A 19,504-nucleotide genomic window follows, 5' to 3' on the forward strand; every position below is an offset into this window, starting at 1 on the left:
TTCGAGTTTGCTACTGCACCACTTATTACACTGTAATAAGTTTTAGGCAAATCAGGAATCACATCTAAGTCCATCATGAAGTTTTTGAGCCATACAACTTCTATGGCTGCCTTAGAGGCTGCCACATACTCAGTTTCCATGGTGGAGTTCGAAAAATATCTATGCTTATCACTCCTCCATTGTTATGGTTTTACCTCCTAAAGTAAACACAAAACCTCGAGGTCGACTTACTATTGTCCCTATCTGATTGGAAGTCAAAATCCGTTTATCTCATAGGGAGCAAATCATCTGCCTTGTAAATTAGCATATAATCTCTAGTTCCTCTAAGGTACTTTAATATATATTTTACGATAGTTCAGAGTCCCGGTCTTGGGTTACTTTGATATCTGCTAACCATGGCCATAGAAAAATAGATATCTGGTCTCGTGCATAGCATACATTAGGTTTCCTATAGCTGAAGCATAAGGAACTGCCTTCATTTCTTCTATCTATTTTGATGTCTTCGGAGACATCTCTTTAGATAAATATACTCCATGCCCAAAATGTACAAAAACCTTTCATAGAGTTTTGCATGTTAAAATGAGCTAGGATATTATCGATATATGAAGCTCGGGATAAGCACAACATTCTTTTCTTGTGATCCCTTATTACTTTGATCCCGAAAATATGTGCACATTCACCCAAGTCCTTCATATCGAATTGCTTGGACAACCATACCCTTACTTCTGACAACACTTTGATATTGTTTTCAACTATCAAAAATGTCATCTACGTATAGTACAAGAAATATCACCACGTTTCCATCACACTTCTTGTATACGCAAGACTCATTCGGACACTGAATAAATCCATATGACTGGATTACTTCATTAAACCGGATGTTCCAAGACCTTTAAGTTTGCTTCAGTCCATAAATCGACCGATTGAGTTTATAAACTAAATGTTTTTTGCCCTTTGCTATGAACCCCTCTAGTTGCTTCATATGGATGTTTTCTTCAAGACTTCCGTTAAGGAAAGCTGTCTTGACATCCATTTGCCAAACCTCATAATCCATAAGAGCGGCAATAGATAAGAGTATCTGGATAGACTTAAGCATGACCACTGGCGAAAAAGTTTCCTCATAATCGATTCCCTCTTTCTGAGTATACTCCTTCGCAACAAGCCTTGCTCTGAAGGTTTTCACCTTCCCATCTATCCCTCTTTTCCTTTTGTAGATCCATTTACATCCAATAGCTTTTACACTATTTGATGGTTCTACTAGCTCCCAGACTTTGTTAGAATACATAAATTCTATCTCTGAATTCATTTCTCTTTGCCAAGATACTGCATCTTTATCTTAGAGTACTTCGTCATATGTTCTGGGATCAGTTTCATATTTACATGGGATCAAGTCCGACGACTCTCCCAAAAACATGAATCTTTCAGGTTGCCTAACAACCCTCCTAATACGACAAGGTACTGTCTGTAGTTGTGTCTCATTTGTGATACGTGTTGCAGTTTTTTATGATATTTCATCTTGCACTGTTGGTACTAAAGTAGGTGTGTCCTCTCGCATTTCTTCTAAAATAATCTCACTTATGGCCTTATGGTTTATTACATAATCTTTCTCTAAAAATCGAGCATTGGTGCTAACAATGATCTTTTGATTTTTAAGATTATAAAACAAACGATCTTTCGTTCCCTTAGGATATCCTACAAACAGGTAAACTTCTGGACAACCCCATATCCGAATATGACTCAGACTAGGCTTACGCTTATTCCACAATTCTATGGGAGTAAAGGGTACTGATTTAGAAGGTATCATATTCAGAATGTACACTGTTGTTTCCAGAGCATATCCCCAAAACGAATTTGATAATTCTGAATAACTCATCATCGATCTAACCGTTTCTATAAGAGTCATATTCCTTAGTTCTGCCACACTATTCTGTTGGGGTGTACCAGGTGCAGACAATTGGGATTGAATCCCGGTCTCTGATAAGTAATTCCTAAACTCTCTAAAGAGGTATTCGCCACCACGATCAGACTGTAGTGTCTTAATACTTTTACCATGGCGTTTCTCCACATCAGCCTTGTACTCTTTGAACTTATCAAAGCATTCAGACTTGCGGCACATCAAGTAAATGTACTAATATCTCGAATAGTCATCTATAAAAGAGACAAAATATTCGAACCCACCTCTTGCCTGGATAGACATAGGACCACACAAATCAGAATGAACCAGTTCTAACATATCTTTGGCTCTATACCCCTTGGCCTTAAAAGGTCTCTTAATCATTTTACCTTCCAAGATTCGCAAGTTGAAAAGTTTTCCAACACTAATGAACCCAAGAGTCCATCGGCTATTAGTCTTTGAATCCTATTTAAGTTAATATGACCAAGCCTTAGATGTCAAAGATATGTTTGATTTATTTTCGAAGATTTCTTTCTCTTATTAGAATTAGAAGATGTGCTATTAATTTCCATTTGTTGTTTTGTAGAAGAAATTGGATTTAGAGTATACAAATTGCCTACTAGTGTACCAGAATAGATAATAACCCTATTATTCTTGATAACTATTTTATCATCAAAAGAAACAGAATATCCATCCACAAACAGTTTAGAAACTAAAATTAAATTCTTTCTAAAAGTTGGTACATAAAGATAATTTCTCAAAATCAAACTTCTATTCCTATCAAATGATAAGTAGACGTCTCCCAATGCAACAGCTGTCACTTTCGTAGCATTGCCCATGTAGACGGTTATCTCTCCCTCATATAGTCGTCGGGTTATCTCTTCACGCCGAACAAGCACTTGTTAGGATTCAGTTTGATCCCGTACGTTCTGAGTGTCTGGCATTTCTTCTTGATATCTACACATAGGTCAGCTGCTCGGAGGGATTTAATTAATAGGTCGTCGACATATACTTCCATGTTGCGACCGATCTGCCATCGAAATACTTTGTTCATTAGCCTCTGATAGGTGATGGCCTGCTTCGCTCGTGCGCGACTCGGGAAGGGTCAATGCTTCCCCTTCGCAGATGTTGCTGTTGTCGCTCGGGTGATCTTCTTGCATCTTCCCGCCGCCTCGTGGATTGATGCCCATGTCGTCGATCGGGAGAAGGAGATCGTCGATGGTAGCCTCTTGGGGCCGGTCTGGTGACTAATGTCAGAGCACAGCAATCGCGTGTGTTGTGCGACGCCGACTGGTGGAAGGAACAGAACATGGGTCGATACCTTGCCCTTCGGTGCCTTTGGCCAGTCTGAAGCCACATGCTGCACAATATGCACCCTCGTTTCCTGGTGCGGTCGGCCTTCAGCTCTCGGCCCCTTCGGCGGTTAGTGGTTGTTCGACGGTTGTCGTTCGGTCGGCACCGCAGGGTCGGCTGGTGCCTCTTTCCTTCTTGTTGCCTGGGTCTCCTTCACATTTATACACTAATTAGCCTTCTTAAGCATGTGGTCGTAGTCGCGAGGCAGCTTCTTGATGAGCGACTAGAAGAAGTCTCCCTCGACGAGCCCCTGCGTAAAGGCGTTCATCATGGTCTCAGATGAGACCGAGGGGATATTCATTGCTACCTGGTTGAAGCGCTGGATGTACACTCGAAGGGTCTCTCTCGGCTCTTGCTTCAGGGAAAATAAGCTGACGCTCATTTTTTGGTAGCGCCTACTACTCGCGAAGTGGTATAGGAAAGCCATTCGGAAATCCTTGAAGCTTCATATCGATCCGCCCGACAACCTTCTGAACCAACGTTGCGCCGAGCCGGAGAGCGTGGTGAGGAAGACCCGACACTTCACCCCATCTGTGTATTGGTGAAGTGTAGCTGCGTTATCGAACTTGCCCAAATGATCGTCCGGATCGGTCGATCCATTGTACTCCCCGATCGTCAGCAGAGCATAGTATCTCGACAACGGGTCTTGCAAGATTGCTTCAAAGAACTGGTGATTGATCCGCTCGGGGGGCGCGTCGCCTCACGGCGCTTTGCCCTTCCGGGCATCCCGAACGGACACTTCGTCCGAAGAAGACCCATGCTCTTGATTCACCTGTGCGATTTCCAAGGGCGTCTGGAACAGAGCCCAATGGAACGGTATCGGCACGAGGGGTGCTTCTCCTTGCGTGTTGGTCGGCCCTCTATTTTGTCCCTAGATGGAGAGCTGTTCCGGCCGGTCCTCCTGCGCCGCTCGGCCTCCGGATGTCGATGTTGCCTGCTGCGCCAGTCGATCAGCTAGTACCTTTTGCTGTTGCTGCTCGACTATTTTGGTTGCTCGAGCTCTTCTTGAGTGAGTGTCATGGTGTTAAGTCGTTCAACTTCTTCCATCTTCTTGGCTCGGATGCAGGTGCGTTCCCACAAACGACGCCAAATTTAATCCTGTCCGAGAGTCAAGGTTATGGATGCTGGGGGACGTGGCGCTCCTGTTGAATGTTGGTGGACTTTGAGTCAGAGAGACCTGCAACCACAGCCGCGTCAGTGCCGAGCCAGGGAGGGGTTCCCCGGCGATGGCCCTCCGACGCTCAAGTCAGTCTCCGACGATGTATAATCGAGGAAGCAGAGAAACAGAGTAACAGTAACTATAGTAAAGTATGCATACCTCCGTTGAAGTTTGGGACCCTTTATATAGGGCTTCGAAGGCTCACGTGCACGCTCCTCGAGGCACGCACGCTTCTCAAAGCTTACCTTGAAAAGACATGTCAGGAAAGTGTATCTGACACCATACCTCAATGGCACAAGCATATCTCTGACATGAGAGTGGAAGCTTCTGTCGTATGATCCTCTACCCGTCCATGCAGTCAACCATGCCATCTGTCGGTAGTACGAATTCCTACGAGGATGTCGACTGATCCTCTTTTTATCTGTTAGTGGGTCGAGCGGGACAACCGCTCGGCCAACCCTTAGCCGTTCGGGTGGTCTAGCCCTTTGGGCGCCGAGCGTAGTGGCTGCTCGGCCAACATTCCACTATCAGAGCTCCGTTATTGTGCTGTGATCCTTTTTCACCGGTTTCGAGGTTCGATATAAGTCTGAGTGAGCTGATCGTTCAACGCATGTCTTGTTTTGAGCGTCGGAAGCTTGGTGCCTGGCCGAGCTGTGGTGATATCTAATCAGTACTTCTTTGTCCCGGTCAAGCGAGTGAGTTGTCCGATCAGCTAGCGACATATGGACGTCGACCGCTTAGACTTTGACTTCCACCGTGGTCATGACCCTTTGAGGGGTGGACCCTTATCACCCTCTGAGAGGTGGACCCTTATCACCGGATCACTTACCATTAAATAAAAGAATTTCTTACATCCTGATTTCATGTGTAAGGAAGTGTAAGGGGAATAAAAAAAAATGTATTACAATTTTATCTCTATTTTATTATATTAATTCAAAAAATTATTGTCATATTTTTTGCGTCGTGCCGAAAAATACTCGCACCGTCAGACACTCACACTTTGTCGACATCAATGTTGACGCCAACACTGACTTTGACGTTGACACCGACTTCGACGCCAACTTCGATGCCAGTGTCGGTGCTGATGTTGACTTTGACATTGACACCGAATTCGATGCCGACATCGACGACGATACCGACTTTAACAAATGAGTTACAAATATTTGAATGTGTAAGTCTTAACTAATAAATATATGTAAGATGTACTAGGTTCTTGAACGTGTAAGTCTTTAATAAAAGTGAGAGTTATTTTATAACTTTATATATTTAATCTTCATTATCCTTACTTTCTTTCTAAATAAGATAATACATATTATATTAATGAACCTTCGTAGGGTAAGATTAAGATTCATGACAGGGTGAGGAAGAGGAGGTGTTTAACTTTTTAATGAGATCTTATTGGACTGTATAAATTAATATGCCTTAAATTCGAGAGAAATTAAAAAGAAAGAAATTAAAATTGAAAAATAAAACCTCTAAGGAAAAAAAAAAAACATAAATTCGAATCTCACGGTTCGCAAAAGAGGCCCTGCAGCCTCGTGGCCACGACTCACGAGCGAGGCTCTATTATGGAAAGCGAGATCCGGTCACCTTACGGCTGTGAGTGAGGCATCATGGTAGCCCCTCCAAGTAAACAGGAATATTTCTCTTTTTATCTCATAAGATAGGAAATCAGTTGCCAGACTGATATTTCTTTAAATATTCAGAAAATTTTCCTTTTTTACAATTATATTATTGTATTTTTTATTTGTTTTAAGTTTTTAAAAAATAAAGTAAACAATAATAATCCTTTGTCCCAACAAAGGAATAATGATTAAATTCCCTTTCCTATAAGAAAAATAATATCCTATCATTTCTCATCTATTTACTTTCTCTCTTTCAATATTTCTTCTTCACCCAAAAAAAAAAAAATAAACTCTAATTTTGAAGAACTAGGAAATATGACTGTGCTTTTGGCAACAACGGTGCGGTGATAAATTTCGATCCGATGGCCACCTCTAAAATTAAAATTTAAATACTTGAATTAAAAAAAAAATATTGACAACAAGCACCGACAAAGCATTGAAACTTGCCGACTAGTTGGGTACATAAACACGTGGAGCTCATCGCATACTGGTTCTTCTCCTTGTAAAGCTAGTTTAGAGAAGAGCAAAAGGCTAATCACATTTGAGGTCCTATAGATTTTTAAGGTTTTAAGAATAACATTCATTGTTATTTTCAACTTTTCTAAAAATAAATCTTTCTTTCATTTTTTTTTCTTTTTATATGCTGGACCTGATATCCCCAATCAAACCCAATGTGATCGTCATATGCTCTATGCTCTCAGGACCATCTTTGTATGCTTTCATATAAGAGCCAAAGAAAAAAAAAATAGTTTTTTTAAAACCTCAGTATCACTACTAGAGAGCTCATATTACACAATTCTAAAATATATAAAATATGAGATCTTTAAATTGATAAATGAATTTTAATTAAAATGATCAAAACTTATTAATCGACCTAAAAAATTCATATTACACCTATTTTAAGTCTTATTAATTTTTAAAATTATAAAAAGTTCAAATACATCATTTATTATTATTTTCGATCTTCCTTGATAGTGGTCCAAAAATTTTAAAATAAATAAATTCAAGTTAAATAAAAATTAATAGATGAGAGAAAAGAATAGAGAGATTTGTTTTCCAGAAATGGAGAGTTAGGGATGGAGAGAGAGGGAATGAGAGAAGTTAACGTTGCATGCAATTAACATAAAGGGTAGAATTGAAAGACCAAATAAATTAATATGCTCTTTGATAATTATCAAAGTGTGATGTTTTGAATGTCCAACCTTTGGTCAATTGGTTAAAGGCTGATATTATCTTATCTCCCTCGCCGGGGAACCTAGCTAAGCATCTAAAGGGAATTCCAGGTCTCTCAAAAATATATTGTGTAAAAACCGAGCCTAAGATTGAGTATAGTTGAAAGGAAAGGTGAAGAGTACTTCAAAATACATGATGATAATTTCGACGACTAAACCTGCATTCTAGTGTTATGCCATCATCAATGAACTTACTCGAGATCACAAAGCAGATGTGGGTTCTCCTTTCCTAACTAGTCCTCTGCATTGCATTTAAAAAAAAAACAAAGACCCAGAAAGTGCGTTTTAGAGTAGCTATTTTCTGACCTGACATGGATGCCAAAATACATCGAAAAGCCACCAGCTACATCAAAGGTCTATCCTACCAATGTGCCATGTCCCACAGAAGAAACAACACAACCCTGCTTTTTGGCATGTCTTCAACTCTGCTGAGATTTGGAGCGTAACGTCACTGTTAGAAAGACATCAGCAACCAGCCCTGTTTTTTGGCATGGTCTAGGTATGTTTGCAACTTTGCCTGTGCATTGGGTATATCGAGGGCTAAATCATCCAGCCCGTCCTTAACTCTAGAGAACCCTTTTGTCATTTGATTGGTTGTGATCAACCCCTCGCAGAAGCATTCTTGCAAGAAGTCTAAGACTCTGTCACTCTTCTTCTCCATGGCCATAATCAAAGCCTTCTTAACCACTTCATGATTGAAAAAAGGCATCCCCAAGTCACGGATACATTGGCATGCTTCCCCTACATCGCCTCCGCTTTCATACTCCTCCAGAAGCTTCGTTATCTTATCCTTTGCGTCTTCCACTGCCAAGCCAGTACCACCACCCCAGCACCTCAGAAGCCTCTCACCAGCATACCGTGCGGAAATAAGAGAACGAGCCATATGAACAGTCTCACTTCCACTGCAATTGGGAGGGAGCTTGTTGCTAATCTCTTCCAAGTTCAAGGGTGCTAACACATCATCAATCACAGCTCGAGCAAGAAAAAGAGCCAACTCGTTAGAGGCATCCAAGATATCAAGTGCAGTATCCTCAGCTGACTCCAGAAGCATTATGAAACCTTTAACAATATCGTCTCTTGAAAACATCCCCATACTTAGTGTGGAGAGCAGAACAGAAGCCATCTCTCTTTCCCTGTTTTTCCTTTCCATCGACAGAGTGATCAGTTTTTTGATAAAAATAGGATTGTAATCTGGAGCAGCAAGGTCCCGAAGACTTTGAGTTAGGTCAGATTCGTCACCTGATAGAAAATATTCATGAATTGTTGTAACAATTTCTTCCTTGTACCGTTTTAATTTCATATGTTCTTCATCAGTGCAATCCTCAAACACATCCTTAGACTTGAGAAAGGAAGGGTCCAGCCATCCCTCAGAGATTGCTTTAGACACTATCACTTCGAACAAAGACTTAGCAGTTGGAATATCAAGTGAAAGGTCATCAAGGCTATCGGCAAGCCTTGAGAATCCTTTGACCATTTGACTAGTACTGATCAGACACTCTTCTGCTGCTTCTTTTAATAGAATTAATATAGAAGGCTCTGATGTTTGAATCTCCATCGCCAAAATTAGAGCCCTTTTCACAACCTCATGATGAAAGAAAGAAACCCCAAGCTCCCTGATGCACCTGCAAGCCTCTGTTGTGTCTCCACTCTCAATATATTCCCTCAACAGATCTGTGATCTTCTTCTTAACCTCTTCAACAGTAATGTGAATGGTACCACCCCATCGTTGTTCAACTAATTCTGCATGGTGGGGAGCTGAAAGGTAGCTCTTTTCAGCGATTTGTATAACCTGAAAAGCTTTAGAGGATTCATTGAGTGATCTCTTTACCCTGGTGAGGAAGGCAGGAGGTAAGATGTCATCAACAACAGCGCGAGCAACAAACAAAGCTAGGACGTCAACTGCATCTGGGATATCCACAGTCAAATCGTCGACAGAGTCTAGTAGCATGACAAACCCTTGGCTAATCTGTGCTGGGCTCGTCACATCAGCATAAAGAGAGGACAATAAAACAGATGCCATTTCTTTCTCTTTGTCATGCCGATCCATTGCCATAGAAATGAGCTTCTTCACAAAGAAATGATGGTACTTATCAGAACCAAGCTCTCTAAGATCAGTAGCAGCCAATTGCACATCACCTGTGTTGAAGTATTCCTCGATGATTGTCACCACAGATTTCTTGTAGTTATCTACAGGGTCTGAAACCGTAGCTGCCACTAGCTCATACAGTTCCTGAAATTCGCAGCAATAGCATTTATTTGTCTATGTAATCCAACAAAATAAACAATAATAGCCGACAAAAAGGACTTTTTATCCACCGAATGCTTGTGTATGCATCTGTGCAAGGGTCATCAAGAGGATCATACCTCTTCACTCTCATAGTTTGGATCATTTCGGTCAAGACATGAATCTGTTTCAGTATCAAGGAGTTTTCCCCATGTTCCTTTACCACCAGCACCATCTAAAAGAAAACTAAGATCAGTGTGCATAAACCAATATATGTGTAGAGATATGCTACACTACAACAAAATAAATTTACAAAGGAGAATTAACCTACCTAAACAGATTTTTGTAGTGATTTGGATGGTAACATATTTAGAAAAAAAAACATGAAAAAAATTAGTGAAATGACAGAAACCTTGCAAAGAAGCATTAATCATTGTTATACCTAAACTTTATATTGATCCAAAGTGAGAGAGAAATCACATTTAATCCAATGTATTTTCAATCCTATACTCCTGCTCTTCAGAAATTATTATCAGTCTCTATATAACGAAAATATGACATCTAAGTAAAGATAAGAAGTAATGAATTTCATAGGCCGTCATTTTGGTAGAAATTAGGATTTAAAACAAGAAACAGATATGTATTGTTTTTGAAGCTCAAATCTGAATGTATAATGGCTGGATTATAAAGAATATAGCATCATTATTCCAAATGAAAGGAAAATAATGAGAACAACTAGTAATAAACAAACCACTAGCCACCATGTACAAATTTAAGTATACGCTAAACGTTTTATAATACTGAAACCATTTTAAGAAAGTATATAATAGACTCCTAAAACCACAGATTAGTGTAGTAAGTTCAGGTTATTATTACTCTTCTGAATTAAGATGTTTGTTCTTTGACAAACAAGAATATTCAGGTTAGCCCATGCATTCTCGTTTCCTTTAGTGTAGTAACTTAGAATTTGAATCTAGTTACAATTGAAAGTAATTTTGTCAAAATTCAAGCTTACAGATTTTTGAGGTCAAATATCTGGCAAGCTATACGACATTTGTTCAAGTTACCACATAAGGCATATGCATTATGTGGGTGCATATGCAATCAATATCAAGAAATTATTTAACATTCACTATATTGATCCAACAAAATTTAAATTTTATTAAGAAAAATCAAGTTAAGGCTAACTCCAGAGGATGGTGTTAATATCTACTAAAAATTTAAAAAAATAATAATAACACTAATCACACAAGGATTAACAAAATACAAATAATATTTATATTTCTAACACCGCAAAGAAAATATGAACCATTTATCTAAGAATGGCAGAGGGTAGGATACATGCAAAATTTGCATACACACCCATATATATAGGACGCTATGCGCAAATATGTATGGATTATTATATTCATACTATTCTCATAATGTGAACATAAATAGCCAAGGTAGCCAACAAATTCACTTGGTTCTAACATGCAACAAAGAGAAATGAGACATTAAGGATTTTAGTTTATTTGAGTACTTGAGCCTTTAAATCCTAACTCATCTGATGCTCATCACAATCTATTACTTTTTAAAAACTAATACCCGACCAATTCAATCAACATGCTATCCCAATTAAACGAGTTGAGTCGAGTCAAGTAGTCACAGACTCACAAGTACCCAAGAAAACTTATCCCTAGTGCCATTTCCAACTTATTGGAAAAAAGTTATGGTTGTTTTATTTTCAACCTTCTCTTATTTAAGATTTATCATTTATAAGTCAAATAACAGTACATTTCTCAGTATGTTGATTCTATATAATTAGAAATAAACACAAACTAAGACATCTCATGTTATAATCTGAGATTTGATTGAGGCATTAAAAGAATTCATTTGACACCATTAGTAGAAATTAAAATTAGACTGAATTAAAGCAAATGTATGCAGAATTTAGTGGTTTTTAGGATTCAATTTGGGTTCAAATTGGAGTTGGATTGGCCGATTGAGGGTTGTGCCGGTTGAGAATAAGTTTGATTCATTTTAGGTTTGGACCTAATTCAATTTTGGAGTTCATTTGATTGTCTTAGTTATATTGGTTCAAATTAGTTTGGTTCAAGCGAGTAATCTGTCTGTCACTACCTCCTATTGCAGTTCTGACCCGCCCACAACCTCATCTCTGGCAGCCCCCTTTCTCCCCTCTCTTCCTTGCGGAAGTAGCAGAATGTCTCCTTGTGGAAGTGCACGAGGTATCACTCTCTATTGCAATGTAGAATAGCATTAGTAACACCCATGGATGGGTTCAACAGTCTTGTTTGTTTGCAATTTAGAAGTTAATATTGGGATGTTAAGATGCTTGTGCAATATGCTTTCATGATACACACTGCAATTTGAAATTTGTATGTATTTGGTTAGTTATTTTGCAATTGTACTTCACCCTTTTTTCATTTCACTTATGACTGAAATATCATTCTGTGCTAGGCAGCACAGATGATTTTTACCATTCCTTCAACGGAGCGAAACCAGCACCACGCAATGAACGATTTCGCGTGCATCACGCATGCATGTTGCATACCAAAAGGTGTGTCGTTGGCATACCACATTTATAGTGGCATTGGAAGCATCGCAAGACGCTTTCAATGCCGTCAAAAGCGTCCCACGATGCTTCTAGTGGCACCGACGGCATCATGGGATGCCTCTGGCGCCGCAGGCAGCATGCCATCAGAGGGTGATCCACGTGCGCGATGCTCCTATTCCTCGATGAAAATTAGATTTAATTAATTGTGATACTTCGAAGAGGCTTTCATGAACCCTAATTAAATTATCACAATAAAATTTATAAAAATATATTTAAAATTTTAAAAAATAATAATAAATTTTATTAATTAATAATCTGAATTTTTTTACTGTTTTAAATTTTATTTAAAAATTATATAAAAAAAATCTAAAAAATCAAATTTATATTTTGAAAGTTTTTTTTATTTATTCTTTACTATTTAATTGATATTCTGATATTTTTTACAATTTTAAATATATATTATTTAAATTAATCATTAATTAAATTATATAATTATTATATATAAAATAATATCTTTGTATTAATTTATATAATTATGATTATTTAATCTGGAGAATCAATGCTTATATATGATTAACACCACTACTTTTGGTATTAGTAACGTAACATATTATGATGTGTCAATTTTATCGCGAGTTATTAATAAATCAATTTTCTTTAAAGAAAACTATATTTAATTTTTTTCTAACAATATTAAATTGTTCAATAATGGATAACTTATAAAATCAATATACAATTTTTTTTAAATTATACATCATAAACATATTTATCTAATAATTACTATATATAAATAAAAAAATATCAAAACCTTATCGGCATAACACGATACGATACCAAAACTGTATCATTCCAGTCTAGTACCAAAACCACCTTGATTTGTTCTACCCTTTTGACTCTCCTTCTGTTGCCACTCCAAGGCCATAAGAAGAGGGTTGTTTGAATTATGATAGGAGAATTGCTCTAAGGATATCTCACACATTTTTAGTGAAATATTTAGATTTCCTTAATCCCCTTATAATATTTTTCTTAAATAGTTGAGTATATAGATCTACAATGCGCATGTACGAACTAGAAAGAGGCAAATGCAAAGGTTTAAAGACGAGAGGCGTTTTAGAAATTTACTTTTTCCTTTTTCCCCTATCTTTTGAGGAAATAAAAATATAAAGTTTTATCAATCTTCTCCTTAATTTTCTAATTCCTAATTCTCTCATTTCTCATACTCTATCTCTACGGTGCAACGGAAAGGCGTCAAGTTGTCACCTAAGCATTTGCGGTTGGATCCCCAACTACGGTGCATTTACAAAGATTTTTCCTCCAAATGGGGGATGACCGCCCACCGCGAGTGCTTCCCGATATACCTTGGTGGTTGGTGGGAAACCTCCGTGAGATTAGACCGACTACCCCAAGTTTAGTGTTACCTAGTTCAACAAATTTTTTTGAATGAAAATGTAGCCCCCAGGGCTTGGTACAAATGGTAAGCGCATGATATTATGTCTGAATAAGATAGGGGTTGATCCTATGTTTCACCGCCTGCAAAAGCCCCGCCATGCGCTTACCATCTCTACTCCTGTTGATCCTCCATCCATACGACGTGGGGCCGTTGTAGGAGGCCATTAATGTGGCAGTTCCAATTTTATTTTATTTATTTTTTATTTTATTATTATTTTTTTTTGTGAATGAAAATGTAATATGCTCGATCATCATGGTAGCATAGAAAGATGGCTGATTTTTCTAATTTGTAAGGAAATACCATGTGCTAGCACCATACATCAACATGGGCTTACCCATGGATACTATGACCAATATCTTGAGGATGAAAAGTGTGAAATAACAAATTTTACGTACAATATGCACTTATGGACTCTGACTTCTCAGATGGGACAAACTCAATTTTAATTAAAGAAATCTCCAGTCCCAATGAAAAAGGACACTGTACACTGAGATAATTTATCTGAAGTTAGCATAGTACTGAATTTGATGGACAAGTTCATAATAACTTGTTTCAGCTTGATGGAATAACAAGAAGTGTATGGATAGATATGCAAATCTGTAAATAATGACACCACTCTATCTAAGATTTTAAAATAGGTACACAGCCTGGTATGCAATTGGATAACTTGATAGAATAGATACTATATGCGGATGCATATTTCCTTCCAAATTAAGGATCATTTAAAATAAACTGCAATGATAAAGTGCAACTTATAATTTTTAAGAACTAATCAATACAAAGTTAACAGGCTGTCTGTAGTGAGTTTAAGAACAGAGATTAGAGAAAGGATTTGGCTTGGGAACAAAGATTAGAGAGGATGTAAGATGATGTAAAGTTATAGACAACAGCGACGGGGAGAGAGAGAGAGATCATGGAGCTCCCTACTACTAGTAACTGACTGAATAATGTTTGCTGAGACTAGCCTACTATTTTTTAACAATAGTTGTGCCAGAAGAGGCAAAGAAATAGGGAAATTAAGGGCACAGTTCATTTGGAATGAATATAGAGATACTTAGATACATTGTGTTTGGGTATATGGGATATGAGCCAAACTAATAGTTTGCTCCAAGTTGAGCCAGCCTGATAGATGCTGGAGTATGTGGATAAATAATTAATCTATAGATATTCCGACTCATTTGATGCAAAATTAGGATCCACATATCTAGCTCACCATTTATAAAATTCTCAAGAAAACATCTACTTCTCTAGATAAAGATCCGCACAAGATGGAAGGAAATATTATGTATATCTGAATATATGATCTGTGCAAAAGACTCAAATCATCCTTGTACTGTTAAGACTAAGACCAAGAGCAAATACTGTAAGAAGTGTCTCAACTTTGCGGGTGCAATAAATGCAAAAGAACATGGCTCTTGCTTAGAATTTTATTTCCACCAGCCAAAGTCTTAATCACAAATGGGTTTATTCACAATTACATTATTCACAACATATAATAGTGCTTCAATTAACAAAAATTTTCTTCCAAATATTAAATGTAAATTGCACTATATGTGATACGGCACTAATCAAAGAATAAATCCAAATTCAATAAATGTATGACATAAAAAACATACAATAACTCAATGTCAGTTGCATACTACATAGAAATAAAAGGCTACGGAATCTTTTTAGAGCCTAGGATTTAATTTCTCAGAAAACCTTCTCAACTTTATTACTTTAACATTGCATTTGGTGTGTATAGATGAGATGGAATCAAAATGAGAATGCAGATGGAATAGAATGAAACAAAAATGGAAAATGGTCCATTTCATCCTTTTGTTTGGTAGCAATACTAGAATGACATAATTAGTGAAATGCTTCAATCTATGTTTAACCTCTTATTCATTTAATTCTTTAGCCAATTTGACTTGCATGGTTCATTTCGTTAGTCTTGAAGTGTATAATCAATCCCATTTATTCTATACATTTGATTTGGTTGATCCACATACCATCCTCAACTTGGTTGGTTCACTTAACACGTCTAGCTCATTCAATTCACCAATCTATCCAACCTGATTAACTCAGCCAACTTAAGTTAGTTTGACCTATCTACCAAGCAGCTTAACCGACCTGACTGATTAACTCAACCTACTTAACTCAACCATCGCAAGCACAACCTATCTGTGAGGCCTACACGACTAATTCAAACTGTATATCCCACCCATCTTGTTCATCACAACTAGTTTGCTTGACTCGAATATCTCAACTAGTCCCCTCCCTCGCTTAACCATCCTAACTAGCCTAATCAGCTCGGTTTATTTACTTAACTTGATTGGCTTGAACAGCACAATTGACCCAACAAGCCTAGCCACCCAAGCCAACTAGATCAATAAAACCCATCTTGTCTGTGCATCCTATTCAATTGATCATCCAATTCACTCGGTCCACCAACCCACATTAGTTTTTAAATGATAATTTATTAATAAATATCATACTTGATCGAGGCGACAAAGTTTTCCACCTCTTGAAGTATGGAATGGGTTGAACGGAATAAGTAATTTGTTAGAATCAATCAATTCACCTCAAATTTCCATTCAAACATTGGATCAGAATCATAAGGAGAATGAATCACTCTGATTCCATTCCACTGATGTGAATCATATGCAACCTAAGCACTTTAAGCTTCTAAGAATAAATGATACACAGGGAAATGGATGTATACAGGACGGAAAAAAAGATTGCCACAGGGAATGACTAGACATTTTTCCGGAACCTAAACATATGTCCCACTCCAATCAGTTTAGACGCCACATCTAGATTAAAAGTTTTTCATACCAAAGAGATACGGAAAGAAAACTGAACTAACAAAGGTAAGGGCTGCATGAATTTCAAACATTAATATATGCTTTAAAGAAAAAAAAAACTCACATGTCTAGGCTCCATTGTAAAACCTAATTGGTTAGTTATAATCAGGTCATTGATTCAAAGCATACTCAAAGGTAGGTTATTTCCCATTTATATGTAGAACTTTTGTACTGCAATGGAATCTACAATAATAGTCCCTCTAGGATCTAAAATATATCTCAGTACATTATCCCTATTGTCCATAAGACAAATGTATACATTTCAATTACGATCGTATTCTATGGTTACAATTTCACCACATATGACATTTCCATTTCGTTAATTAATTTTACACCCTCCCATTGGTATAGAACTTTTGTACTGCAATGGTATCTCCAGTTACAGTCCTGAAATTATCCCCATAGTCTATGAGACAAATGTATACATTTCAATGAGGGTCATAATGTCTGATTACAATTTTACCACATATGTCATTTTCATTTTCTTAACTTATTCTACGCCCTCCCCTCCATGCCCTTTGGCTGTGGTAATGATTCATCATAGAAATTAATTTTACGATGTTCATATTCTATGGTTACAATTCTACCACATGTCATTTTCATTTCGTCAAAAATTAATTTGTAAACCCTCCCCTCTCTCCAATGATCTATATATCATATAGAGATGTAGTAAACGGTTCTACTGATCTCTGCTTCGATGCAAATCTAGATATTCAACAAGGAAACCTCTAACCGGGTAAAACACCATAACTCACCCTTTTTAGCCCGCAATGCTTTCCCCGAATGCGAGCGCCGTACGTGCTTAGCACCGCCACCTCCAACCGACGAACCTTTCCCACCGCCGACTGCCTTGCTCTTAATCTCCGGAGCCAGCAAAGAGCTCCAAGATCTCGGAGAAACAATCTCAGCGTTCTGAGCCGCTATCCTCATCACTTCCCTCTGCTCCTCCGTCAGGAATCCTTCCTCCTTCGGCGACGCCATATGACCCAGAGAGATCTGGAGAAGACAAAATGTGCGTCAAATCCTCAACTACGACAGCAAATACAGTAGAAATCGAAGCTTACCGAAACGAGAGACGAAAATAGGGTTCTCTTCACTGAAGGTTGCTTGAGATGGGCGAGTTGTGAAGAGGCGGAGGAGAAGGAGGTGCATATAATATAGGCGAGACAGTAGGCGGACGACGCGGACCGGAACGGCCCGTTTAGAACGCGAGTCGCGTGCACTGCTGACACGGAAAAAAAAACCTAGACCGCCACTGTGCCAGGACAGCTCATGGGCGGTGGAGCCCAAGCCATTCCGGACTTGCTTTGACCTAATCTACCCCTTGGACCTTGGATTAGAATTCGGATCCACAGTCCTAAACTTTCATGTCCTCTGTGTCCCGCTCATCGATTGGATCGGTCAAATAATATCTCAAGGAATACCATGCACATCACAAGGATATCACGTGCATCATGAGGATACCATGATCATTCGATCGATAAGAGAACACAAGACACAGGAGTTCGGACAGAGAATCTGAACTCCTTGAATTAGATTGCTTTTCACTAATTTGGTTAACCACGATAATCTAGTCCAAGAGTGGATTCATATAGAGTATTGTAATGGAGATCATTGTTGCATTGACTGATTTGCTTAAGTGGACTAATTGAGTTTCAAGAAAACTTTTTTTCTAAGTCAATTTACTATAAAGGGCCGCCTTATATACAAAGTGCTCATCAATGAAAAGTTTACAAGCTGCTTAATTAGAACCATGGAATGGGAATGACATTGGTATTCATAAAGTGGAGAATGAGAATGGATATAATTGATAGAAGTGTGTTGTTTAAGAAATCATTACCATTGCCATAGATGGTGTTTGGTTTGCTAATGAAAGAATCAATATCAATATATATGTTACCTATATTTTATTTACTTTTCAACATGAAATGTATATATTACCTATGCAAATTATTCATTAGATGAAATAAATATTTTTGAACATTAAACACATCCACAACTTCTATCATAATCTCAGAAATGACACCAGCTTCAAAATCCAAAGCATACAAAGATCAGATCATAACCTCAAAATAAGAACATCAATGTCACCATCTACATTCACACACAGATTCAAACCAAATAGCTCACAACATTAACACAACGAACCACCAAATAATAGCTTCATTTCTTCACCGTTGCAATATAAGAAAAATAAAGATACACCATCCAAAAGTCAAAAGCCAACAACACCAAATTCCACATACAAAAATATCCAAATATAAGCAAATCCAATGACAATAGAGATCTTTTGAGAACCCAAAAACCTGCATCATCACAGCCACTTCCCTAAAGAAATCTCCAAACATCAACCTATAAACTTAAAAACACCAACACTTGCACACAAAACACAACATACCACATCTCATACACAAGAAATCCATACACCAAAGGTCATATTCACCAACACTAGATAAAAATCAAGCACTGCAAAACAAACTTAAACAAAGCCACACCAATCAATGAATTCCATTACTAGCTCAATAGAGCTCCATCATTCTCTTTCCTGCACCATCTGAAAGCCAACAAACAACAAATTCCACACATAATATATGCCAACAATAACTTCATCAAAATAAAACAGCATCTGAATCAGCAAGTGCTAAAGTTGCAGCATTGATACAAGTTTTTGTCTAGCTGATGCCTCAATATTACAAAATATTTTTACTGATGTACAATATAGCTAGGTTAACACAATATTGCATGCACCTAACTATAATATTACAACTTCAAAAATACCGAATGCAATTCAAAATAACCTAGTTATTTAACATCAACAAAAAACATGAATCCACACATGTTTCATGGAATAGAAGATGGATAGATAAATCCAAGCACATAGGATCGCCGCAAATGGCTTGGCAATGCAAACATAACTTGAACTTTGGCAGGGTCATTGTAACAAATTTCAGCAGCCCTACCAACATCCATTGGAGATATGCCAATATTAAGTAGTTCAACAATAATCTCTTGCATTTTTTCACCACCTAGGGATTCTGGCTTGGACTCTGCAATCAAAGCATTTGTAATAGTAGCATATTGTGTTGCCATTTGATCGCAAATAGACTCAAACTTATTAGTAAAGTTGTCCAATCTCGAGTCAATTTTTTGTTGGGGTGTTGCTG

The 19,504-nt window shown here is 37.8% G+C and overlaps 1 protein-coding gene across 1 annotated transcript; it reads right to left on the bottom strand.

The window, feature by feature from the left end:
- Positions 1–7,488: 7,488 nt before the first annotated feature.
- On the bottom strand, positions 7,489–17,531 carry LOC122047544 (MA3 DOMAIN-CONTAINING TRANSLATION REGULATORY FACTOR 1-like). The gene is made up of 4 exons (XM_042608900.1): positions 17,405–17,531; positions 17,096–17,336; positions 9,628–9,722; positions 7,489–9,493 (listed from the first exon to the last, which is right to left on the bottom strand). The coding sequence occupies exons 2-4, from the start codon at positions 17,319–17,321 to the stop codon at positions 7,718–7,720; spliced, it is 2,097 nt and encodes a 698-aa protein (XP_042464834.1). The 5' UTR covers positions 17,322–17,336; positions 17,405–17,531; the 3' UTR covers positions 7,489–7,717.
- Positions 17,532–19,504: the final 1,973 nt, after the last annotated feature.

Source organism: Zingiber officinale, chromosome 2B, assembly GCF_018446385.1.
Source record: "Zingiber officinale cultivar Zhangliang chromosome 2B, Zo_v1.1, whole genome shotgun sequence".
In the NCBI taxonomy this organism is placed as follows: domain Eukaryota; kingdom Viridiplantae; phylum Streptophyta; class Magnoliopsida; order Zingiberales; family Zingiberaceae; genus Zingiber; species Zingiber officinale.